We start from the raw sequence: 27,247 nt of genomic DNA, 5'->3' as shown, positions 1-27,247 counted from the left end.
GTTAACTTGACTAATTTTTCAAGTTGATAAAATTACTTTAATTCAAGTATTTATGTATTTAATTTAAATAACATGAAATACTTGAACTTCAGTTTAAACATTTATATAATATATTTCACTTAAATATATAAATACTTGAACTGAAGAAATTAATCAAGTTGAAAAATTTAATTAAGTTAAATAACTTTTTACTCAGTACGTATATGTATATATATATTTAAAAAGTTATCTGTATATATTAATTTTTTTACGTCCCAGTTTATTTTAACAAAAACGGATTTCAATGGATTTTCAAGCTACTGAGATTCGAAATGTATAAAAAGCGACAATCTAGTCTAGTCAGCTTGGAATGTCGAAGTGCAAATACTTCTAAGGTGCTACGACAAAGAAGAAAAGGTCTTGCAACCATCTGTCGCTCTTTTCAACTCAATCATCGCAGCGGTCGAACAGGTACACGAGATCGCGATTGCGAATGTACTTTCTTAAAAGCGGAAATAGCTTCAAAATATTCTGGAATTGAGTTATTTAAACAACAGAGAAAGATATATATAGAGAAATGGATAGAGAAAGAGAAGAGTAATGTGTCTTATAGGTAACGATAATAAATCCTTTGTCATTGGAAACATTTTACACGCTAAAGTAATACGAATAATGAATATTTGTTCTTACTATGGCACACAGAAGAATTATTTAATTACACGTTTAAATAGTTTTGGTTACGCTAATACTTACCTAGAAGCACTCAAAGACCTCATTGCAATTTCAGGGATAGTTCACGTTCGCATGACATTTGCAATCACGACAACGTTAATGCTCCTACTAACTGTGTCTGTCTTATATCATGACTGTTTGATTAACGACGCGATAAATTGGCGGCAGTCAAAAATCAGCGTTATCATTATTCCTATCATATTTTCATCATTATTCCTATCATATTTTTCTACAAAGTACCGTCTCTCTTTACTGTTCTCCATTTCAGTGTCCCAAAAACATCGATTCGAATCTCTGTTGAAGATTCACTCTTTAAAAATAAGAGAAAGTGCCATCTCGGTTGAAGAAGATCTTGATACTTAATATATATTTTTATATTAATTATAAATACATATTTTATATCAATTATAAATATATTTTTCAGTTATGTAAACTGAATTGCCGCAATTGTATACTGAAAATAGAAATAATATCTAAATTAATATAACCATTAAATTTAATAACAATGTTATACATTGAGAAAATAAAGTTGTTAATTTGACTAAATTTTGTAACTTGATTGAATTTCTTCAGTTTAAGTATTTATGTATTTCAGTTAAATATATGTATGGAGTTAGGTTACATATATGATTGCTTAAACTGGAGTTCAAGTATTTTATGTGTTTTAGTGAAATATAAAAAAATGAACTTGTACTAAAATGTACATATAAGTTGTATTAAAAAAATTTAATTGAGTTGAAAAATTTAGTCTAGTTAACGATTTTTTCTCTCAGGGCAAGCATCTTTAAAAAGAGTAAAGAACTTATTGCGATAAATATTACTCCAGCCAAGGTTTAAACCTGCAACTCTCTCATTTCGTGACAGGTACCAATTAGATTATTAATTGGGACGTGTGATACTTATCGCAAATTATGTTATATAAATATTAATTATATAAACAAAGTATATTAAAAAAAATATCGCAAATATATTTATAATCTGTATTTGTTTGAAAGAATTTTTTTCAGGCGATGTGTATATATGCAATGATATTATCTTTATAGATCACTCTCGATAAACCGAAGTTAAATTATTACTTTCGCTAAAAGATGGTCAAATTATCGCGTTACGATACCAATTACCAGTCTCGATTTCTTCGAAGGATGTCGAAGTATGTTTGAGATTTCCGTCGAGAAATTTATCACAGTCTCACGCGGAGAAACACGCGGCGCGTTCCCACCTCCCATGCCTTCCCTTCCTCTCGCAGCCGCGCGCCTAGCAGGCCCATCCTCGCGTCCGGGCCCATCCCTACTCTTCTTTCTGCGTTAACCCTTTCTTTTTTCCCTTTCGCCGAGCCGCACCGATCGCGGCCGATTCCAGCCGAGCTCTAGGATGCCGTTGATGGATCGTCGTCTACGCGCCGATCGGGAAGTCGCGTACGCCATCGCGTCGATCGCGTCGACGGGCTCCAATCTCGCGCTCCTGAAACTCACCTGCTGATCGAACGTCGTCCGTTCGACGACCTCGAGATTTCCCTGACCTCGTCCTTCCTGTCGTCGTTAGTGTTCTCCGTTTTCCACGCGACGCGAGTTCTCCAATAGTTCTCCCCGAGAGAACGGACGCTACGCGAAGAAGAAACGCACCGCCGCTTTCTTCCGCTCGGTAACGCGACAATCTTGCGTTTTCGATCGTGTAGATTCGATAGTGCGCAATTTTCATCCTTCGCGATCGTTCACGAATTGCTGAAACATTCCGTGGACCTATTCGCGGGTGTTCGCCGAATATCGGTACTCTCGTTGAGAGGAGCCGCCTCGCACTTCCGGTCGACCGTGCGAACGACGCGACCGCGAGAACTCCACGGAAACTTCGCGGCGGTGGTTCTAGAAAATTCCTACGACGACGACGACGACGACGACGACGACGACGACGACGAAGAGGCGGTCGCGTGTTACTCTCGTTCCGAGAGGTCATCCGGGCAGGACGTGCGAAACGAGTACGCGAAAGCGAGGAGACGGATCGAAAAGTGAACTCGGATACCCGCTGTTCGCCCTGGCGAACGGACGCGCGAACGATGCTGATACTTCCGGACATAAAGCTTCAGGTAAATAGAGCTATCGTCTAAAAATTACTGGAGCACAACCGTAGAACTCGCTACTGTTCACCATTAACACATACAGGCATTTGCCAAGTTTGGAAGTTATCGATAGGATTGAAAACTTTCCAAATGAGTCGAGAAACGTTCGAAGGATGAGTCAGAGATTTGATTTTCTAAATATCTTCATGATCCTTTTGACATTTGGAATTCAACACAAGGGATACGTAAATTAATATACTTGAAAAAGTCAATTTATGAAAAATGATACTTCCAATCAAGAGCCTTACTCGGTAAAGAATTTACCTTCTTCTTGATTTCTAAAAAGTTCCGGTTTCAAACTGCTCAACAACGAGCAGTCTGAGAGCTCTTCAAATAGTCTCAAGGATTCATTAAAAATAATAATAACGAATTACCTAAGGCTACACACGATACGTTTGAGCTTCAATTTGTTCAAGTTTACAATATACAATTTACTCTCCGCAATGCATAATTCTCCTTATTTTATTACTTTCCTTAAAAGTATGGCTTCAAAACAGGTTCGAAAGGCATCAAAACAACCTCTCTCCCCGGTACGGCTTGAATCGTTGCCGATTCTCCATTCTTGAACATCTGTGTACATTGAAATATGCGAATAACAATGGTTCGAATTAGGGCGAGTTGCGGAACAAGCTGGATCTAGCATACCCACCGACGCGACGACGGGTTAAATGTGCGCTCGGTGCATCCTCAGTACAATTCCCCGGATGCGTCAGGTATAAATACGTATACGGCGTGCGCACCTACACACAGGCACGCACACTCTTTCGCCATACACCGCCTTTCTCCCTTGGCCGAGCGTGGGGCTCCTCCTCGTGTGGTAATATGTCGAGCGTGCAATGATCGCGAAGGACGCGACAGCCTTGAAGCTACCTGAGACATGCCGTTTCTAATTAGACCGAGGTGTAAACCGGAACGATCTTGTTCCTCCCTCCTGCCCGCGACGATCTACACGTCTTCACTTTTTCTCTATTTTTCCTATCATTTCCTACGCGCCCATAAATTCTCAAATCATTTCGAAATCCGATCGATCGCGCAATCGATTCCCATATCTGTTATTTTGCGATTTAAAGATACGAGCACGATCGGAGGCGCTGATCGATAAACGGTTGAAGCACTCAAATTACTGACGATTACAAGTGGCGCCGATCGATAAATCTATAATTATTTATTTTTCACGAGATCGTAATTATTGGTAGGTGATTAGCAGTTGTAAGGGAATAATAAACGAATCACGCACTTGCTACCGAGCAGCTCGAACCTCGACGACGGGGCTGCGGTTCGAACAGAATCGCCAATAATGTCGCTGTTGTGTACGATCGGATGCGCCTCGTACGCTCTTCGCCGGTGATCTCTGCACACTCCTAGGCAACGGAGGAAACCGCACGCGCAACCAGCCGGGCGTTTCCAACTCCAGTACTACGTAATTTCAATTATGGCGTAGCCGGTGTTTAATACGACTTCGGAGTCATCGACCGACTAAAAATGCGCGTGAAACGCCTCGACGCGGAGCAACGACGCGGCGCTCGTTGGACGTACTTGGTTGCGTTTCCTGCTGCGTGCTACCCGGTATCGGCTTCTGTTACGCCACGTAAGACGAGCGCGAAGGGCGACGCCCTTGCTCGCGGATTAGCGAACCGAACGAACGGACGTCTACTGCCTCGCTGTCACCATAGACCGGCTATCTGTTCCCGAGCGATAAACTCGATTATACTAATAGAGAAACTTGGTTCTCTTCGGGGATTTTTTCGCTAGAGAACGGAAATAGATATTTACATTTTGTCTCAGTAAAAAAAAATTGATTTCTCACGTTAATTGAGAATATTAACATTATTGGAGATTTGAAATTTTGATACGATGAGGTATTAATGGAGGAATGCGAACGCGTCTTCGAATCATATACATTTAAATTGCAAAACTGGATCTCGCGATCCGGGGACACGTCAAGAGCATTTCAGAAACGATGGCGATCGGAAACCAGGATGTCTAGTCACCAGGGATAACGAAGAAGAAACGCTGACGACGCTAATCGCCAGGTGCAGGAGTTTTATTGCCTACCGAACCGTGATCTTCGGGTCCTAAATTCATAAATTCATTCCCGAACACACACGGCGGAAGATTTAACAATTAATTCAAAAGAAATTTCATTAGATTGCGATTAGCGAGGCGAATACTAATATAAGAAATTTTGTAGCGCACTGTTAACGCCCCTGGAAACTTTTTCCGCAAAAAGAAAAACAGAAAAAAAATCGCGTGCCCTTGTTACCGGAAGAGGAAAGTGGGTCTCAATCAGAAACGCGTGCACAATTAGACATTCCTGCCGTATATGTATGGTAAAAGTAGTTGCACGTTCAGCAGCATGCAGCGAGGGAAAACTATACCGCTGTGGAATCTGGTTCCGCTTCTAATGTTATGCCAGCCGCGGCTTTACGGGAAAATCTGGAATTTTACAGTTTTACCATATATTATGTCTCCGATAGCCTTCGACTTTCCCCTCCACGTGTGGTATTAAAATTTTACAGCCCGATTTTTTTTCGTCATATCTTGGGAATGCGAGACGTATCGAAAAGTTATCTGGCGGTAGAAAGCTAACTTTGAATTATCAGCGAACATTAATAATTATGTCGTTATTAATAATTATATCGTTTGTAATGTGGTTTCATAAATTCTGCAACTTGATATATCGTTGTTATTAGCATACCTCATACCTTGTAATATTTCCACAGAAATTTCCACTGAAATGGCTTCCTAATAATGATTTAGCTGTTATCGTGCGTGCTGAATTCGTAGCTATGCAATTGCATTGAGAAAGAGAGAGAGAAGATTGAATAAAACGGCGGTGGTAAATCGATAGGTGTGTAAACCTCAGAATTATAATGGCTCGTTTCCCGCGGCAGCGCGTACGATGTCGTCGACGACAGGTGCGTGTTACGAGGAGCCGCGAAAAATGTGGACGTATCTTATTTCCCGTTTCGTCTTCTCGGTCCGTTCGACTATGTCTACGGCGTACGAGAGGGTGGGGATCATTCGCAGCGGATACCGTTATCGAACTCCTTCTCAGCTCGCTGCCTTCCCAGCATCGGACGGTATCTTCTCGGCAGTACCACCGAGTACGTGGACCACAAGCGAAATCGCATTATCGCGTCCGCCTTCCTCGGGATTTCTTCTCGCTTGCTTGTATTTACACTCGACTGAGTTGCGCTCAGAGAAAAGTTATGTTTAAATTGATGAAATCGTTTCTTTGACTTGGCTTTTTAAAGTTGAAGTGCAAACACCTTTAAGGAAAATAAAAATTTATTTGATTTTAAGAAATGACGTTATTAGTCTTTTTTTTAAGTAAATAAATTATTTGCTTAATTTAAATAAATAATTTGTTAAATCTAAGAAAGTACTGACAAAAAATGTAAGAAATAATTTCATTAATCTGATTTTTTTTTAATATGTTTCTTTTATTTGAAAAAAGATTTTCGTTGCACAGTCAAACTATTTCTTTAATTCTAATAAAAGGGACAATCAAAAAATTTTTGCAAATCGAAGAAACTTTTTTTAACCGTATAACAATGTCCAAATTTCTTTGATACAAAAAAATTTTTTTTACTCGAAAGAATCTTGTGGTTTTCTTTTCACTCTTTTACCGCAAATAAACGATATTGCTCCAAGGTATTAACAGATTATGATTAGTAATTGTTACAATTATTAAAATTAATATTTGTATTTATTTGTTTATTTAAATACGTTTCAATGTTTTTATTCGTCGAAACTCGTTTTATGATTTTAATAATTAAATTCTTTCAAATGATTAAAGATTTTCTGTGTGGCTAAATTATTTCTAAAGTATTGTAAGTCACGTAAAATATTTGGTAATACGTTGCATTAAAATTAATATTTATGTCTCTTAAAAGATTTCTTCATGTAAAAGATTTCATTCACGTCGAAGCTCGTTTTATGATTTTAATAATTAAATTCTGTCTTTTAAGTAATTAAGGATTTTCTGTGGGCCTAAACTATTTCTAAAGTATTGTAGGTCAAGTAAAATATTTGGTAATACATTGCATTAAAATTCCTATTTATGCCTCTTAACAGATTTCTTCATGTAAGAGATTTCATTCACGTAAGAGATTTACGTAAATTCGTCGGAATAGAGCGCATAATACGTAATACAAATCTTTATACGAGTAATAGAAAAAAATAAAGATAATAAGCAAACGGCATAGACGAAAATATTGCTCAACTGCCATTGCTAAACGTTGAACTGAATGTTGACTACTTTCGAGTTATTCTATGCATAATACATGATATATAATTCGCCTTCGTAAGTATTATGTAAGTCAAATTTGCTTTCTGAAATCTGATTTACATTATTTTCTGTGAGTGAGCGACTCTCTCGTTCTGGCAAAACCGGAGAAAAGAGACGATCGTTTAAAAATATATTCAGAATCGCGTTAAATGCGGGACGAGAATGCGGGACATCGACCGCGTAGAAACCTCGTGTTGAAGTATTACGATTGATAACTACACTTCTTTTGTTTTAATTAAAGGATATAAGTAAAAAGCGATTAATTTCCGTTATCCTACTCCATTTACATCAAACATGTATGTAGATCTCGTTCTTATATCTCTGTCCTTATTTTTCTCATTACTCTTCAATTAGAAAGTTATGTTACTTCCGCCTTTTCCCAAATGTTTATTGACTTATCGCTCATAGCGAAGTATGTACGTGACGTGGCCCCATAAGCATATTCCTAGAATGTTATACGAATATTACTAAAAATTGAAATAATAATAATATTTTTGAACATTATGGGAATATTGTGTTAGTATTATATGTCTGTTTCTATTCGTGGTATATTACTTCAATATTACGAAAATGTTCTACGAATATTATTATAGTGAAAAATTCATGTAAATTATTATGTAAAAATTAATATAAATATTTATAAACCTTATAATCATTACATTTAAATGTTATAATATTCCTGATAATTTAAAATATTGAAGTAAATAATATAATATTATTTACTTCTTCATATAATATTCATATAATATTATCGGAAGTGGACATGTAACAATTTTGTATTAATATCTCAGGATTATTATTTAATATTAAATAATATTATATCGCTTATAGGGGTGAATGTACGTATGTAAATCGAGTTCGGGTCAGTGGCTTCGCTAAACGCAAATGACTGTGCTGATCAGTCACTTCTGCGGAAGGATAGTTGTGCGCAACGATCGGGGAGAGCCTCTCTAAATCGTCTTATCGGCGTTTCGCCGTGCCGCTTTAACGCGAGCGTGCGTTTTTCATCGGAATCGCACGCATACGCACCGGGTGGGTGCGTACGCGAATCGCGGCGAGACGGAGACGCGAAAAAAAAGCCATCGTTATCCATCCCCACTGTATTATTTACGGAGTTTCTCTCCTTTCACCGAGCGCCGGAGTGCGTCCGCGGGACCCATATTCCGGCGACCTCACCTCTCGCGATTAGTCGCCGGGAAGATACGACGGTGGCCGGCCACCGAGTCGACGGAGTGTCCAAGGCAAATCTCCGGAACACGGTTTGCTAAATGAGAGTCACGCGTTAAGTGCGATATAATCGCGTCCGCTGTGCTCGCTACGACCGACGTTAAAGTTCTATGAGACAACAGTAATATATATTCAATTCTAATGATTCTCGATTACAATTTCTCTCTCCACGATAGATGCGTTCGGTAATTGCTGAAAACGCTACGTTAAATTCCCGTGCAGTTCCGTTAAAAATTACGGTGTTTTCAGCGTAAATACCGCGATACCGTTTGATCAGCGTGGAGGATAAAAAAAAATATAACGTAAATTCGCTGCTACTTCACGATGGATTCGCCCGATAACATTCGCTGCTGGCAGTGCTGCCGCATCGTAAATCGTGCGAATTTCCACGGAAAATCATTATTATTAAGCGCGAATGTATTTGTTTTGCGATGCGCACAATGTCGGACAAGCGACAAAAGAAAAAAATGATTGCATACACAATAATTTGAACGCGCGCACGCTTCTTTGTCTTATGAATTCGCGCTAGGCAAGGCCGCCTATATCGAGGTCACATAAATCACCTGCTGACGAATTAGGAATATCGGGTGTCCGTGTGCGACCTACGTACCCAACGTGGGCGATGTTACATAATAATGTGTTAACCCACGCGACCATAGCTTTTGAAAGAATAGGCGTGTATTACAGTTTAGGAACTTTTAGAAATTATAAAGGGATACGAAAGGTAAGGGATGTAAATGTTTCTCCACGAAAAAGGGGTCAATTTAATGTTGTCTAACTTACGCGCAGAATAATAATCTATATATTATTTCTTAACAATTCTATTATGTATTATATTTAAGCCGTCCATTTTTATTATATTATTATTATTTTATTATATTATATTTAAGAGTTGGCCGTATTTTAAATAACTTCTTATGATTTATTTCTTATTTTTTATTTGAAGTAGAAAAAAGAAAGAAAATACTTAATTCTAACTAAGCATTTTAAATAAATTTTTACTGTGGTTTAATTTTGCTTGGATCTAGCTTTCTTTATTGAAATAAAAAAAACAAAATCCTTTGTTATAAAGTGACAATGGCGGTGGGTGACGCGATGATCCTACTTGACACCTGTCTAATTCTATTAAAGATTCTGCTGAAGAGTTCGTTGAAGAGCTTCCTCTATGTATAATACAGTCGCAACTAAATACATGGAAATACTCAATGTGCAATACATTCAAATGAACAAAATTATAAAAATTATTTTGTATTAAAAATTTTTATTTAAAATATATATTTCTTATTTTATATTTTAAATAAGTTTCTGGAATCTATTTTATATATTTTTATATTTTATTTTAAATAAGTGGTATCAGTTATTTTACCGATCCCTGATTACATCCGTCTGCTTACGGAGTAACTTTGTATTATCGTGGCAATACTATAACAGAAAAAAAAATTAATAGTTTTCTATTGTTGTAACTATTTTGATATTATTTAAATTTATTGTTTGTATAAATACTAAATGACAGAATTGTCGTTTTACAATCGCTCGTTCTATTTATTTCTATTCTGTTTTTCATGATCTACTTGAATTGTAATGTATATATTACGGACACGTTCTTTGTAAAGAGCAACGGTCCGTGTAGAATATTTAAATTATTATTTTATAAATAGTTTCAAGATCAAGTTGTAGAAGGAAGCACATAGCACTTCGCTATTACGATGATAATTTAATTGATCATTTCAACTGAATATTGCACGCGCAGGATGCGCGAGACACTTCACTGTGGGATGGCAAGGCTATCCCACAGTGGATCTCGCTGCTCTTTACGCACGGATGCCCGATGCCGATTTAGTCCAGCGATACCGATTTCGACCGGCCTCGTCTTTGATTCGCCTGAAAGCGAACAGTTATGCGACCAGCCAGCCGGCCGGCTACTGAGGCCGCGACGTTTAATAACGCGCGAGTTACGGTAGATTTAGCGCGCGATAACATCCGGCAAAATCGTTAACGTCGCATATGCATTCGCATGTAGCGTCCTGAAACCTGTCTTTTCTTGTTTTTTCGCAATTGAGAATTTATCCAGCTATCTGAATGGTGACAAACAATTCTTTCTTAAATTCGGGAATTCGATGAAACTGATTTTATGATCGATTAATGTTCTTCTGCATGACATTAAGGAGGAAGGATTAATGTTCATATAAACTTTGATATAAATCGATTGAATTGATGGGTCGAAGTAGAAAGAAAGCTTAAAATTTTGTTTAGTAACTGGAGCTGGCGATCGTTTATATAAACTAAAATGCAAAATTAATTTGTTTGTTTTCTAACATTTTTTTTCACTTAACATCTATGAAGTCTAGTTTCGAAAATACGTTGTGGCCTAATACGTATGACCTAATAAATTCAAAAATATTTATATATTTAATTTCCTTTCTAATAGATCATAATAAATTAGATGTATAAATTGTAACCCTTTCTATATTCAAAGTTAAATAAAATTAGACATAGTAGTAAATTATAATTCTTTCAATATACTCAAAGTAGATAAATTTATAAAAAAACAGAAAGGAATAGATTTTCCGTGTCTTGTATAATTTAGAGGAAGCGCGCTATCCCTGGGGCGCTCTGTACGTGCGCATTAACGATGAATAACGATGTGTTTCGTGAATAGCGCACTGATAAGCTAACTGCCGATATATATGTCAAGAGGAACTGAACGTTACAATTTCCTGTTGAACGAGAAACATCGATCGTAACTTCTGGTTGACCGAGTTAGCGCGCTTTTATATTCTATTTTCCTTATGAATGTTTTCCTACAGCGTGACGTTACAGCGTAGTTGTACTCGCGTCTGAATGAAACGTCGTAAGCCTTATCGAACCTTCGAATTGATCGAGGTCTTTGTGCATGAAAGCAAATTTGCGTAATCTACACCTTTGTATGATAAATATAATGGACAGTATGGGCACTTATGTCCCTAGGTATCCATTTATGCGATTAAAGAATTGGGAAAGCAATTACAAGACAATAGCTCATCTTATCTTTGCGCAAGATAATAATTATAGGAGATAAAAAATGATATCTCTCTTTCTTGTTCCATCTTTTAAAGTAGTTTTTTATTCACAGCGTGGACGCTGAAGATTGATACGTTTTCACATATATACACGCGTTACGTAAGGGTGAATTCGCGTAACACCGAGGATTCTCGTCCATTCAGTGATGCGCGATGTTATTATGGCGATTCCGACGTTGCACAAAATTCATCGCAACAGGAAACTGTAGCGGAGGCTAATGAAACGTGTAGGGGAACGCGCCTTTCGAATTTTATACGTCGGTCGGTTTGCACGAACGACAGTTACGGATAACCCATCGTTACCTTTGAGTCGCGCTTATCGCATTAACGAGACGGCTTATTAAGTAGAGTGGAACGAAATTACGGTAACGCGAACACCTAGTCCGCCATTATGTCTAAAATAAAGGCTAACCGCATAAACCCTGTCGAACGTGCCTCCTATCTCTCTCCTTTTTCTTCTCCTTTATCGTTGTTTATCAAGATTTCATTATAAATATCTTTTTGACACTGTAAGCAAGATATTTCCATTCCGTTGGAGATCTTCTTAAATGAGACTGACTGTGATAAGAAAATTAATTTTCCTCCTTTAATCGATAATTATAATCATTTGGTTTGATTTAGAATGGTAAACGAGAGTCGGGTTTCGTCAAAAATTTTAAATCACTTTTAACTATATCTATTTCTGCGCTCTAGATAAAACAAGCTTCGTTAATTTATTCTCTCGCGTTTTTCTCTTGCGGAAGATTAATCGAGAACATGCGTCGCAATCTCGTCACTTTGCACATTTCCTCAGAAGCCGGTTTGTGTAAGATAAGGCACAACTAGATCTTTGAGCATCATTAACCGTGCTATATTGCTCGGCTTTTGCGCTTGTTGAAACTTTATGCGACGCTATAGTCTTCTAATATTTGTGCACGTAACAATATCATTTTTGTGGTGAAAGCAAATGTTATGCATTCAGTTTGCTCAAATAGTTGAAAGGATTCAAAGAGAATCAACAAGCAGCTATTATCTTTTTTCTTTAATTAAATTACGTAACATAAATGAAATCAACAAACACTTGTTGCGCAATCAAAATTATTAATGTTCTTATAATTATTTATTCATCTTAAGCGAAATAATGATTTTGTTCGTTGTTTTAATTTTCGAGAGTTCCGAGTTACATATTATTAGTATAAACGAAGACAATACACGCAATACAGAACGTTGGCTTATATTAACGGTTGTTTTATTAATATCTCCAAAAGCTTGTAAGTCTACAAACAGGCGTGTCTGCATTCTTAAGTCGCGTATAAATCATCAAGACTTTTATGACTGATGTTTTGCGCAACGATCAAGTTCTGCGAGATGATAAATGCAGACCAGATTGCAAGGATTCTGAAAAGAATCGTCTTTATCTGACATTCTTGGATACATATAGCATATCCCAGAATTTACATTCTTTCTCTTTTCTTTTTAATTAATTATTGTTCTTTAATTTCTTCTGGGCATCGTTCTACCGTTTCTTTAATGAAAAACGATTGGATGTTCTCTTACGAGTAGCGTTTAATTTATAATACTAAAGAAGATTTTGTTATGAATTGAAGCTCTCAGCGGAAAAATATGATAATGTAACGTTAACTTGATGTTAATTAAGAAATAGCATTTTTTATGCTATTACGCAGCATCGATGTAGATACCCTTTAATTATTTATGTATCTACTCTTCGTTGGCAATAACACCTGGCTTTAAATATCTGCATAAAAAAAATCAGCTCCATATTTCTGAAAAGAGAGACAATCTTGTCAGGTATAATTATTTGATGTAAACGTTACACGAAACGCATAATAGAGCATTAGATTCTCACAAAAAGATTAGTATCAAATCGACAATTCATTGTTTCACATATAAAAATATAAAATCTTCTAGAAAGAATTTGATAATTTTAAGGAGACATAATTTGTTTGCATGAAAATTTCTTCATGTTGGCAAATTATATCTAAGATTATAAATTTTTTTCAAGAAGATTCGATATTAATAATTTTTTTGTACCTGATTAATGCGCTAATTAAGTTTCTAATCGTAGATTCTGTAACTTACGAGTCATTGCTACATCAAATTTTTATATCGCAATCTTCGAGTAAAATTTAAAAAAAGAGAGGATAATCGGCCGTTAGAAAATCACATCTCCGCCTGCGTCGAGAACAGTCTCAGTTCCGATGGTACAATCGAGATCATTGTCGATGCATTCGCGATCATGCTAAAGTGGGTGCATTACTACCCGTTGCCAAGGGATCGCGCGATCGCTCCCTTGGACGCGAAGATGATCGTTCCGGACGAAACAACGAGGGACGAGAAGGACGAGAAAAGGGCGTTCGATAGAAGAAAAGATGGCATTGACACGGTGCGAAGTGCGCGAAACGCAAAAACCGCCACGCCGGACGCTATCATGAGGAGATGCTTCCGGTTTGGGGTAAGGAGCAAAGGAAGTCGAACTTGACAGTCGGCTGCACACGACGATCGCGAGGTCGTCGCGGCAGTGATTCTTCCGATGTGTGACCGCGCGATACCCGTGAATGTTCTTTTCCTCCTTTCTTCGTACTTTGACTCTTAGAGTATAATTACATTTATCAGCGTTTCTTTCTGACGCGTCGTGTTCATTTCTCATATTGCCTCAGCGAGAACGAAGAGACGAGCTACCTATCAATTTCTGCATACACCAATTTCGTTCGAATAAAACGTAATAATTTCTCGTAGCGACGTTTACAGTAATAGTTAACTTTATAGTGATATGTAGTAACTTTAATTAACTATTATGACACATGTATTTGCATTCACTTTTCTTCAAGTGATTTTGATATCGAAACGTATCAAACGTTGCCTTAATTATTATCACAATACAGTAACAACTCAATAAATATAATTTAATAAATTATGTATCCGATAACAGTGGATTCCTTCTTCCCAGGAAGTAAAAGATTGTAGCATATTAATTCGAATCATTTATACGTAAGAAAGTATCAATTCTCTCGATACGCGTCGATTTTCATATCTCGCAAAGATCGCATGGAATTCGCATTGCATTTTGAAAGGATCAATATAAATAGCAAAGAAAATCGTTTTATCGCCTTGTTTCCACTCAAATTATGGCTATGATTCGAAAAGAGGATAGATAATCGCCAGCCTGAGTTTAGTTGATCAACGTGGTTAGCGGAACTGGTCTTTATCGTTGCGGCAATCCTTGCGGATTATATGATTACGAGCCATACATAATACGTCGGAGGCATCGCTAACTATGCGTTTCATGGTTCGCAGGGTTCGGATCCGAGGGTAGCGACCTGCAGAGGAAAGCTGCAGAACAAGCGAAGTAAGCTCAACCAAGAGATCAACAAGGAGCTGCGGCTACGGGCGGGCGCTGAGAATCTCTTTAAGTAAGCGTTCGCACGCCATACAACTTGTATCAATGTTAATATGCAATTGTTAATATACAATTGTGTATGTGAATATAATTAAGTGAATACAAGTAGTTATTTCATTGCCACGAAAATCATATGTAGAACTTTTATATCTTTCTCGGCACAATTGCTCTAACATTGTTCGCCGAGTAACAGTACTTTAAATCGATTTTTCATTCTACGATTTATATAATTGTTTACAAAAGACACTACAGTAAAAATTGAATTTGATTGAAAATAAAAAAAAAATGTAACGTGCACTACCTACAAAATTTTGCTGCACAATTAAAAGTACAATAAATAACATATTTGCTTAGTTTTTATTAATTATATCATATTACAGGGCGACAACAAATAGAAAATTGAAGGAGACCGTCGCCTTGGAGCTAAGCTTCGTCAATTCGAATCTGCAACTGCTGAAGGAACAGCTCGCCGAGTTGAACAGCTCGGTAGAGCTGTATCAGAATGTTGATGGGTAAGTTCGGTGAAAATTATGAGTTTAACTGATGATGTACATGACCAAAACGTACGGTATTGTAACAAACGGTATTTTCTTTCAGCGAAGAGCCCATTATGCCGATGATACCATTGGGACTGAAAGAGACCAAAGATATCGACTTTCGGGATCCGTTCAAGGTAAGGCCCGAATCAACACGATGATCAGTTGCAAGATTGTTTGCAAGCTCATTATCGTTAAATTCATAATCGTGATTCTTTTTTCGTTCGTTTATTCGAGAGGCGGCACGTCCGGATTGTCCACGAAATTTTCGAGGTCTTTCTTCTCTTTCTTCTGGGCTCGTTTTTCGGAATCTTTAGTTATCTTCAAAAAATCGTAAATATCTGTCGATGGGCCGATCTCGAGGAGAGCTCGTCGGGAGGTTACTGGTGGTTTAACTGTTATCACCTTCGTTTCGCGTTCACTAGATTTCTTTTTTTTCGTCGATTCGCCCTTCCTCACAATTGTTGTGCACGGAGTTAAACGTGTCATAGCGATTATTAATTTTCCGGTGGTCGTATTTCGTTGAACGTTGCTTTTCTCAACTGATACCTCGAAGGGTAGGGTTAACTGCAGAATTTTTCCTTTTATAGTGACTCGCACATAAGTCGGGTTTACGTCGACGTCGATGTAAGAAGTGTCCAAGTGCCTATGAATATAAAAAATAAATGTAATAAGCGATAGGGATATAATACGTTTAATAAAATGTTGATAAACCTTTAAAATTTGTGACTGACAAAAGTAACTGCTATAGTTAAACAATAGATATGTTAGAAACTGATTGTTTACTTGTCTATGCTGTTATTTAGCACAATATGACTATATTACATAGTAAAAAATAAAATGTAATTTTAACATTTTTGCATGTCCCAAAAAGTCCACTTTAAATTTTAAGTTAAAATAACTTAAAATAACAGTTATTTTAACTTAACTTTTGAGTTATTTTAACTTAAAATTTCGAATGGACTTTCTGGGACATTTTATTTTTTTTTACTACGTAATTAATGATTACCTGTAAACGGAGATTTCAAGAACAACAAAATTGGGATCGTCTTCATCATTTAACCTGAATGGCACCTTTGCCTGATTTATATTGTAAGCTCTTCCGTCTGGAGCGAATAACTTCAGCACACGTTTTGGCTGATTGCTCTTATCCGAAGTACGATTCTTTTTTTCTTGTTTCTTCATGAATCGCTCTGCGATGGCGACTCTATCTTCCGGTGTGTGATAACTAGGCTGTTTCCAGAAACGTTCGTCTTCTGATTCGTCATCCAGTTTCTCGTTTTGCTCGTTTTCCGTATCTTCTACTTGCTCCTCTGCAGTATTCTGAAGAAGAGAGCACACACCCTTATTTGCATTTTTCATGCATAAATTAGCCTGCAACGTAACTATTTATGTGCTTAGCAAACTGCAGATAATTTGAACGTCTATACAAATATGTGTTTGATTCAACTAAAGAAAAATATGTCCACATTATTCGTACGTTTTAAAACCTGTTGCAGTTCAAATAGTTTTAAGAAACTCTCTACGTATAAATTAGCATAAAAAATTTTGTTAATTTATGATTTTGTTTAACGTTAATTGAACATCAATAGCATGTTTGAATAGTGTTTAGATTATTTATTAAATAACTAATTATAAGTATAAATAATTAAATAATTAATTTAAAATGCTTTTAAAATTGAATAGTTTAAAATTACATTAGTGACATCATACTATCATTTTTGTTTAGTGTGAAAAAAAATTTACCATCTGATTGATTGTTTCTGTAGTTTTATGTGCAGCATTGCGACGAGCGCGTTGAGCTATCTTATTCTTCTCATAGTTTTTATAACTCTCGATAACATTGTCTCGCGCTCGCGAGTAGATCTGCAATGCCTTGATGCGTTCTGATCTTGTAATCTCTTGCATATCTAGCTCTTGCAATTGCGGTAAAGTTGCCACGACGTATTGTCTGTAGTATTCGTAATCTGCGCATGGGTTTCCCATTAGAATTAGATGCTCCAAATGCTCATTGCATCTACGTAAAACACAAAACACGCAATTGAAAGAAAATTGAAAGGAATTTATAATTCTATTACAATTATGCAATTTTTTTTAAAATCAGTTGATACACAAATGATCAAAGATTGTTATTGGATCTAATTAATCACATAAATTATTTAACATATATATATATATATATATATATATATATATTAATATATTTTTTTAATATAATTGATGGAATTTTATAAAATTAAATTAAGTGAAAAATTATATACGCTGGTTTCTCAATTTACACGGAATATGCATGTTTTTTTTATACGGTTTAAAAGTCACATCAAAATCACGTAAATGGAGTCTACAAAAAGAACATATGTTGTAAAAATATTCATTTTACATATCTGCATAAAAACAATAATAAAAAATTCCAATTTTATTCATTATTAATGCGTTTTACAAAGCAGATTACATCAACCAATGTGATAAATAAAAAAGTAAGAATTTTTGATTCACTGATACAGAATGATTTCAATAAATATCATGAAAAAATATTTTTTCTGATCACATAAAAAATATTACGTAAATTGAGGAATAAGTGTATATAATTTAATTATATATAATAATGTAATTTACAAAAAAAATAACACACACCTGAGACTTTTTACACTTTGTAAATTTTCAATAAAATTGATGGTGAGATCTAATTTCTTTAAACTTTCTAAACCCTCCAGGTTCTCAATAACCTCAATATTATTGAGGGCCAGATTCAAGTACTCCAGCCTCTTCAACATATTCAGATTCTCTATCTTCGATATGAGGTTGTGCTGCAATAGAAGGATCTTGAGATTTCTGCAGTGTCTATCTATCAGCTGGATTTTATCGATATTCTCCTGGTGCAAAGCTATTTCTTCCAACGTTGATATTTCGCCCTCATTGTGCTCCGAACGTTTTCGTATTAATTCGAGAGTGATTTTCACCATTCTTGTTTTGAGTCAGCTTTTAACTTTAACGAATATTACGGAGGAAAATTGCAAGTGTCGTGAAAAGGAACGCGCGTGTATGCATTAACCAAGAAAGTCATCGTGGTTGCTATGAAGATATCGATTTAACATTGTCGGTCACGTTTTGTGATTCCACGTGCTATGTATGTACATACACGTGTCACGAATTATTGATTGTCCCGCGTAAATGATCTTTTATTCAAAGCAATAGAATGATCTTTTATTCTTCAGGACTTTATCTTGGAGCACTACAGCGAGGATGGAGAAAATTACGAAGAAGCTATAGCCGACTTAATGGAAACTAGACAGGTACTCAAATAATACGCATCTTACAATAATTTTTATCGAATTTGAGAAAAATAAACAATTTTTTATTTTTCTTATTTAGAAATTACAAATAACAATTTAGAATTTTTTCACTTAGAATTAAAGTTAAAAATTATTAAAGAATTGAGAGAACAATTTAGAGATTTTTTTATTGGAGAACTTTGCATAGTGTTCAATTGTGATTTCTGAAATAAATTATATTGTATCATAATTTGTAATGATTTGAATATTACTTCAAAATATAGAATTTAATTTAATGCATATAAAGGGAAATGTTATAAATAAATATATTTAATTCGTAGGCTACGAGGACACCGACCAGAGATTCAGCGGGCATCGCGTTACTTCTACGTTACTACAATCAACTCTATTTCATAGAAAGGCGTTTCTTTCCACCCGACAGAAGTCTCGGCATCTACTTCGAATGGTTCGATTCGTTGACGGGAGTGCCGAGTTGCCAGCGAACGGTCGCCTTCGAGAAGGCCTCTATTCTCTTCAATGCCGGCGCGCTTTATACGCAGTTGGCTGCCAAACAGGATCGTCTGACCTCTCGAGGACTCGACCAAGCGGTCGATGCTTTTCTCAGAGCGGCTGGCACCTTCCGATATATCCACGAAAATTTTACGAACGCACCGAGTATGGATCTAGGCCCGGATATGCTAGAGATGTTGGTGCAATTGATGCTTGTAAGTTCTCGCTATCGTCTTCTAATTTGGTATTTATCGTAGGTGCTCAAATAAAAGAAACTATTCTATCTCCCAATTAAAATTGTCCTTTCAATTAATTCATTTCGCACTGTTTGCGTTTTAGGCTCAGGCAAGGGAGTGTCTCTTTGAAAAACTGGAACTTCAATCGAGGGATGGTAGAAACATTGATGTTTGCTTAGATCTTGCTCAAGAAGCGGCTCAGGTAAAATCTTTTCCGTGATTCTTCTACCTTGCGATTATTGATGTGATAAGTACAAGTGAATCACAAAGATAATTAATCCAGGTTGCGGCGATATACAATGACGTTCATGGATTGATATCGCGCGAACCGGTTCGTGACTACGTCCCGGAGACGTGGATCTCGTTGATACTGGTGAAGCGCGAACATCATCTTGCCCTCGCTCACAAGCACATCGCGGTCGGTCTGCTGGACAGACCGATCGCTGAGTTTCGTGTAGAAACAAGGCTCACGTTGGAACATATCCAAAAGAGCGATGGGAAAACTCAATTGGACGCGACTGTACCCAGAGATGACAGCGAAAGGAAATTATTGGGTACGTTTGCGCGAGTAATTGTTTTGCTTACTTAATATTAAATACTATTTTTACATCTCTATTTCTTTTTATTTATTTTGATATATAAGGAACGTACATATGAATAGAATCTCTTTGCAGGAAAAGCACATCTCAGAGAAGCTCTCGTTTTGCACGACGAGAGTCAACGACTCCAGAGAATGTGCCGCGATCTGAAAGGTAAACAAGCATTAGCGAGGGTTCTGAAGAGAGCGCAAGAAGCGACGCTTGATAGCTACAATAGATTCGGCAGCGAGGATGATTTTCGAGAACTTCTGGATCCACCAGATATTATCGGTATGACATTTCATAAAAAAAACATTAATTAAAACGTATTAATTTTTGGTCTCTTACGTTAGCCATATCATTTTGGTGAAAATAAATCATAATACCAAAATAAATATTTTTTTTATTTTGCTCTTTTCTGTTTGCACATGTAGCCTCCACCAAATTTCAACTTAGCATCACTCATCCAGATTTCGGGCAGCACGGAGTGGATGACCTTTTCAAGTCGTTGGGACCTGTAGCAATATTTTCCGCCAAACGACACTGGACCGCGCCACGATTGGTGCAGCTTCAAAGAGGTCCTGACGGCGAAGGTTTTGGATTTAGCGTACGCGGTGACGCTCCGGTGATAATTGCTGCCGTCGATCATAATTCACTAGCTGATGTAAGTCTATTAAAACATTATCTAATGTATGGCCTACATGACCATTCTATAGGCTGAGCAAAAAGTATCGGATTAATAATCTTGTAAACAAGACATTAGAATTATATGAGTTTATATTTTATATGTAGATTAATATGATCCCTCTATAATAATAATTATTATTATTGATGTTTCAACAACTTTATCTTAACCTTCTGATTGACAGTCGCGTTTTTATTTGTAATCTGCGACCTGCGTTCTGTGTCTTATGTAAAATGGCTTTAATCTCTCTTTTTATAACCCTTTTTATAATTCTTTTTATGTGTTTATACAATTATGACAACGGAAAAAAAAATAAGAGAGATTTCTTTATTCCAGGTGGGCGGAATGAAGGAAGGTGACTTCATAGTCGGCATCGGCGACAAGGATGTCAAATGGGCGTCTCACGAGCAAGTCGTGCGGATGATAAAACAATGCGGTGACTTTATAAATTTAAAGTTAGTCACTCCAATGGACAGGAATTATCTAAAGGTGAACGATAAAATCTATAACTGCTATCATTCCAATCAAAAATTATAACAGTACGTTACTTAATAAGATAAGAAATCTTAAAGAAAATACGTAGCAATACCATTGAAATTAGATAATTCAGATAATTGATTTTTAATAACAAGTTTTTTTGTTTATCTATTTTTATACTTTTTTTGTTAAAAAGGGCAATAATTATAATTAAAACTTTTGACAAACGATCTAAGACAATGAGAAAGTACGACGGTAGAAACTAATTATTTTAGAAACCAGGAAAACCCAACAATCACCACGATAAAGGCAGCGTTTCGGCGAGCAGCTCTTCTGGAGTTTCTTCCGGCCAGCCGAGCCCGGCGGGATCCGTCACTACGGCGCACGTAGTCAGAAGGCTTCCGTGGAATCCGTTTAAAAAATCCGGCGTCCAACGTGAGAGCAGAGATTTAACCTTTGAGAACGTTATTCTCAGATGATTGCTGGATTAAAAACGGTCCAATTATTAATACTTTATCGTAGAAGTTTAGAGCGTATCGTGGCCGACTTACGAAAATCAATTATTAATTACCAAAATTGAATGTTATTTTGTACAAATAATTATTCGCCATGCAAAAATTTTGTACTTTTAGTATCGCGTGTTAAGCGCGATGAATATATTTTTGTAAATATATGGGTGACGTTGATCTTACAGTTAATTCATGAGCGCGAGCAATGATTGAAACTTTTTGTATGTTGGACGCATTCAGAATTTTTCTATTTATCACTAACAAAAAAATTCTGTCAGGTGAATATGATAATATCTTTGCTAAACAGTATCCAAATTTAATTTAATAAGTTTACCATTAACATAACTTTGATAAAATTGCAATGATTAATATTACAAAATCTCATCAACATTTTTACGAATAACAATGCCAACGCAGGCGTATAGTGTATTAAGCGTTCAATAAAATTGTCCATTATCGCGTATTTCGGTGGACACACATGGTTTACGACTGATTTAAGCTATGTACGATTATACATACTTTTGTCATACCGTTTATGCAAATTCATTTACAACGGTGAATTGGATCGACGAAGGGATAAACGTATCGACAAATGGTCGTATAGCAACACAAGAACTCTGCGATTGTTGTGCTTTGTTGTGCTTAAGCTTTCTCGTTAAATCGTTAATGTCCAATTTTACAAACGTTATTTTGCCTTTAATATGTGTCTTAAATATGTGTCTGTCTTTATCTATCTTTCTAAATAAATAAAGACAGACATATTTAAGTCTCACTAAAGTCAAAATAACGTTGGTGCAGTCGGGCGTAAACGAATTAATACAAATCGGATCTTTTCGCGGGTGTACTCGCATCCGTGTGCATCTGTACATTTATACATAGTTGTAGTAACGGTAGAGGCGTGTACACAGCTTTTTGTTATGTATATGTATGTATATCAGTAAAACATTATATCGCATTCCATCCAGAAACGACCTATACTTTTTTTCCTCAAATGCCCAAATTTCTTTTAATATCATACAATTATAATTATCTTACTTTTTAAATATAATATGGATTATTATAAATCATATAATGACATACAAGAATTTTTGTGAAAGTTAAGTGTTATATAAAGCCATAATTATTGTGGAATGTTTATTGTAGTAGACAAAAAATGTGCAGAGATACGTTATAGTTTTTTATTGTGATGAACGTTTTTGATGATTTTACTTTTTCTAAACGCTTTAAGAAAATACTATTGGACTTATAAAATAACTATTGGAAATTGTTGGAAAATTATTCGAATCCAATATTATACTAGTTTTAATAGTTTTTTTGCGAGTTATCAATATTTTTCTGTAAGGAATCTGTTAGCCTTACGATTCACAGATGCAAAGCTTAATTATTCAAATTACAGCTTTTCTTCTGTATATCATTATTCGTTATGCAGATGATAACATGGATATTAAATCGCTAATCAACTTATTCTAGATATATTTCATTAATGCATGTAAAACTATTTTGCTGAGGTCGTTGCACTTTCGTTTCAATGAACGTCGTTGAAGCTTTTAGGGTCGCCGGAGAAAGTGCAGCGGCTGAAGCGTTCCCTGGAACGTGTTCTTAACCAGACGACATGAAACTTTCGACAAACTTGACGGCCACGTGTTTATCGCACCAAAACGATCAAGATTCCTATTTGACGATGTTTTGAAAAAATATTTTATAATAAGAAAAAAATTTACTTAAAAGTTATTCACTCAGATTCTAATAGTTTATTTACTTGTAGTCAAGTTAAAAATTTGTTAATTGAAATATTTATGCAAATAAAATGAAGAAATAATTTTTAATCAAGTATTTTTTCTTGCAGTTCTAAAAAATATTCACTATTACATTTTGATATTTAAATTTTTTAATCTGAGAAAACAATTTAATTAATTAAATTCAATAATATTATTAGCTTATTTGTAAAATTATTATATAAATGTAAAAAATATAAAAATATTAAATTTTACATTAAATGTGTTTATTTAATTAAAAATAAATATTTTTACTTAAACAGAATAAACAAATGCTTGCATCAAAATATAAGGTTTTAAGAAAATGTAATTTTTTTCATTTAATAAAGTTTTTCTCTTAGTGTATTGAAGAATATCTTGAGAATTAAAAAGACGAAATGTATTATCAAACGAGGTGCTAAACTGCTTCTTCTAATTTAATTGAAGATATAATCGTTGCACATTTTTAGGTGCTATTATCAAAATTTCACCTTTGTCAATGTATGCCTGAAAATATCGCATGTCATGAATCTTCTCTCTTTATTCTATTTTTCGCACGATAGACACAATAAATTATATCCTTCGCCGCTGAATTGATGAACGCGCATTGTCTTAAGAATCTACATATAATTGGCCTCGAAGTTTCATATTAGTTACGGTCGTGAAACAACCCTGCCGGGATTTCTACTTTCCCAGATTTTCGCTAATTCAGAACGTTTTTTATATTTCAAATGTTTATTAAATTTTAAGAATTAAATAGACTATTTTTAATTTAAAATTCAAAAATGTAATTATCTCGAATAAAGAAAAATACAATTTAGATAACTAAAAAATTATGAATTAAAAATATTTTTTAATCCCAGATACGAAAGTTTACTTAATTTCAAAATAAGAAGCGTTTAATTTAGATCATTTCTATGATCGCCAATGTATAAATGAGTCATTTAACTGCGCGATCTGATAAACTTCTGTAATTTCTACTGAGAGCCCAAATCGCGAGGATGTTGAATGTATAGCTTCTAAGTGGCGCGTAAATGATATTATTATTACAGAATACAATTTTTGCTAGCATTAAAAATTAGAGAACTCGATTTAATATATTGGGTAATTCATGCTGCGTTTGAGTGCACAGGTTTAATGATTACTGCTGTCGCATAATTTTCTTAGTGCACACACCGATAACCGCACAAAGTGAAGAGGACACTGAGGAAGACCGATTTATCGAAGACCCTAACATCGCAAAAATGCAAAGAGGAATAGAAAGGCGTATTCCTCTCGATATACATAAGCGCGCGCCGTGACTTTCACCGACGTGGTGCGGCTTCAAGAAAACGTTGTCGTGCCAGAGAACGATTACGCAATAATTTACATAGTCGTGATAGTAAAAGAAGCAGACAAGTCCGGTTTTAACACATTCGTAAATTAATTTCGCGAAATAAAATGATAGTCCAATTTGGTTAACGAAAGAAACGCTTATCGCTTTCTGGATATCTATGCTTCCTCATATGCTTCGTGTACTACGAGAAAAACTTCAGCCAGTGTCTCTAGAATTGGTCTTTATATAAAATTAATTATTATTTTTATTTTTATTATCACACGTTAATCTCACATTTTTTCATTGGAATTAATGTTTAGCAAATTTAAATAGAGATACGTTTTTGACTTTAATCTTTTATTTAACAAAATATTTCATGACGTGCTTGTAACATGAAAAAATAGTAATATGTCTCTCGAAGACCTGCTGCAGTCGTAAGTTTGCATAAATAAAAAAATAAAATTCTGCATCAAAATCAACGATTTTGCAATAGATAAAACAAGTAAAAACGCATAAAAGTAATCGAACTCGAGCCTAAAATAAGTCTTTTTAAATTGCTTTGAAACATCTTAATGCCTGACTGTAAGCGTTACGAGGCATCGAATGAATGGATCGTCATTTTTCAAATTAAATTTACATTTACAAAAACTCAATATTATATATAACCATCCTACAAAATTATATATTCCATTTATTTAAATGTAAATTCAACTTAAATGCAAATTCAACCTAAAAATGATGGTCTATTCAGTCAATATTTTAAACTCATAATACCTTGTCAGACATTAAGATGTCTTAAAGCAATTAAAAGAGTCTTACTTCTGAAATAATTCAATTTTATTTCTTAATAAATTTAAAATACTTCAAAAATTATCTTTTTGTTCAAAATTCCAAATACCAGAAAGTTATAGCAGACATTATAAATAAAATGCATTTATTATTTTTACTGTACATTTTTATTTGCAATCTTATTAACATAATAAACGTAAATAAGATATCTGAAATGTGTTCTGAAATAAAAAATGCGTTATATATACGTTCACTCATATATACGGCAACAATATTTTATTATTTGCGTAAGTTTGCTTAACATTCTTGTATCTTACTGTAAAAAAAATAACAATTTAAAATCCATATTTGAATAACATACATCAACTTTTTCGTGAATCGTGATAGATTAAAAAATTACTTTTAATAATCATTTTGACATTTTATTTTATATCATAATGACCTTTTATTCTGCTTCTGGATATATTTTTAAATTTACGATGTGATAGATTTTAGAAACATTTGTTGCGATATTTTATATGACATTTTTGCAGAATCCTTTCAGAATTGTTCTACATAAAATGTGAAAGGTTCAAACCTTTCTGAGAACTTTCCACAACAATCAGTGCTGTATGAGTTAATTTCATGGATTAAAATTCCGGGAATCATTAAAAGGTAATAGTTTTTTTTTCAAGTTTTTCCAATGCTTGTATTCTTTCGTAATTTTATTCTGTTAAATAATTTGCTTTTTACACAAACACGATCAAAAAATTATTATCGTTTTATGAAGTATTCTAGTTTAGAGGACCATTTTAAAGGGTATCTTTCTTGCTCTTAATTGAAAACATATAGATGAACATATATCAACGTTTCAGATACATACTCATTACTTTAACTTTATAAAAATTTAATTTCTAGTCTTTATTATTAATATAAAATAGAGACACTATTTATAAATACAGCGTAATTTAAAAAATCTTTTAAACTGTTCCAGGGTTTGCATCCTTTGTGCTGATCTTAAATCAACAATCTAAGGTTTATTTTAATCTGCACAAATGTGGTTATTGTTGAAACTAAAATAAATCATTTATCGCAGTGTTGAACAAAATGACGAGTAATTAAAAATAAAGAACGAAATTTTACAAAATTTTTTAAATCCTTTGGAGAGTGTAAAAAAAAGAACTTTTTAAGAAAAAACCGAGTTTCAAGCCACAAGTATTATTAATATTTTTTTCAAAGCAGTAATCAAATAGTTCACTAGTTTCTGAGAAAAGCTTTAGACAAGGTTTGAACTTGAGAAAAACGTATTTAAAGTTTTATAAAAGGTTTACATCAAGAAAAGAATAAATTATTCTATTATATTAGACCTATAAGATACGTGCGCATAAAACAAGTTTCAAGGTTTTTACTAATTTGTTGGGAACTCAAACCACTCGTTTTCTTATGTATAAGACATTTTTTTTTTTAGAAATTGTTTATAGACGAAGAGTTCGAGTTACAAACACATTAATAAAGATCTTGCGTGTTATTTCCCGCGAATCATTACGCTGTGCAAAATCGCGCATTGTTTGACGCACACTCCACGTTCTTCAAAACGTGAAAACAATAACAAACTGTTTAAATTTTATTACATAATTTTACAAGCCTATTGTTAATAGTGCAAAGATTGAAAAACTGAAAAAAAAAAGATTTTTTTTACTCGTTAAACAAGAAGATATTATTTTGACTATGTATTAAAAAAAAAAATTTTGATATTGTTGCATATAAAAATAATTATGGTTGAAAACTTTATTTTTATAATTCTTA

The 27,247-nt window shown here is 34.8% G+C and overlaps 2 protein-coding genes across 6 annotated transcripts in view; one reads left to right on the top strand and one right to left on the bottom strand.

The window, feature by feature from the left end:
- The window catches only part of LOC105202881 (rhophilin-2), a 33,681-nt gene extending 11,109 nt beyond the window's left edge, over positions 1-22,572 (top strand). The window contains exons 1-13 of one of the 5 annotated variants that reach the window (XM_011171596.3): positions 7,989-8,466; positions 13,470-13,856; positions 14,699-14,814; positions 15,182-15,313; positions 15,399-15,474; positions 18,553-18,630; positions 18,951-19,334; positions 19,459-19,557; positions 19,639-19,909; positions 20,030-20,224; positions 20,368-20,597; positions 20,955-21,107; positions 21,378-22,572. In XM_011171596.3, the coding sequence (XP_011169898.1) occupies positions 13,641-13,856; positions 14,699-14,814; positions 15,182-15,313; positions 15,399-15,474; positions 18,553-18,630; positions 18,951-19,334; positions 19,459-19,557; positions 19,639-19,909; positions 20,030-20,224; positions 20,368-20,597; positions 20,955-21,107; positions 21,378-21,485 (2,058 nt within the window). In that variant the 5' untranslated portion in view covers positions 7,989-8,466; positions 13,470-13,640 and the 3' untranslated portion in view covers positions 21,486-22,572. Of the gene's footprint in view, positions 1-1,401; positions 2,792-7,988; positions 8,467-13,469; positions 13,857-14,698; positions 14,815-15,181; positions 15,314-15,398; positions 15,475-18,552; positions 18,631-18,950; positions 19,335-19,458; positions 19,558-19,638; positions 19,910-20,029; positions 20,225-20,367; positions 20,598-20,954; positions 21,108-21,370 lie in introns of those variants that run through there. The other 4 variants (XM_011171795.3, XM_039451507.1, XM_011171711.3 and 1 more) reach the window with 4 other exon arrangements.
- On the bottom strand, positions 15,140-18,675 carry LOC120358209 (protein tilB homolog). Its single transcript, XM_039451510.1, has 4 exons — positions 17,972-18,675; positions 17,084-17,354; positions 16,347-16,660; positions 15,140-15,983 (listed from the first exon to the last, which is right to left on the bottom strand). Exons 1-4 carry the CDS (start codon positions 18,298-18,300, stop codon positions 15,566-15,568), a joined length of 1,332 nt encoding a protein of 443 aa, XP_039307444.1. The 5' UTR covers positions 18,301-18,675; the 3' UTR covers positions 15,140-15,565.
- Positions 22,573-27,247: the final 4,675 nt, after the last annotated feature.

This window comes from Solenopsis invicta, chromosome 7 (genome assembly GCF_016802725.1).
Source record: "Solenopsis invicta isolate M01_SB chromosome 7, UNIL_Sinv_3.0, whole genome shotgun sequence".
Lineage (NCBI taxonomy): Eukaryota > Metazoa > Arthropoda > Insecta > Hymenoptera > Formicidae > Solenopsis > Solenopsis invicta.
The sequence above is the reverse complement of the archived record's forward strand: the minus strand, read 5'-3'. Positions and strand labels throughout refer to the sequence as shown.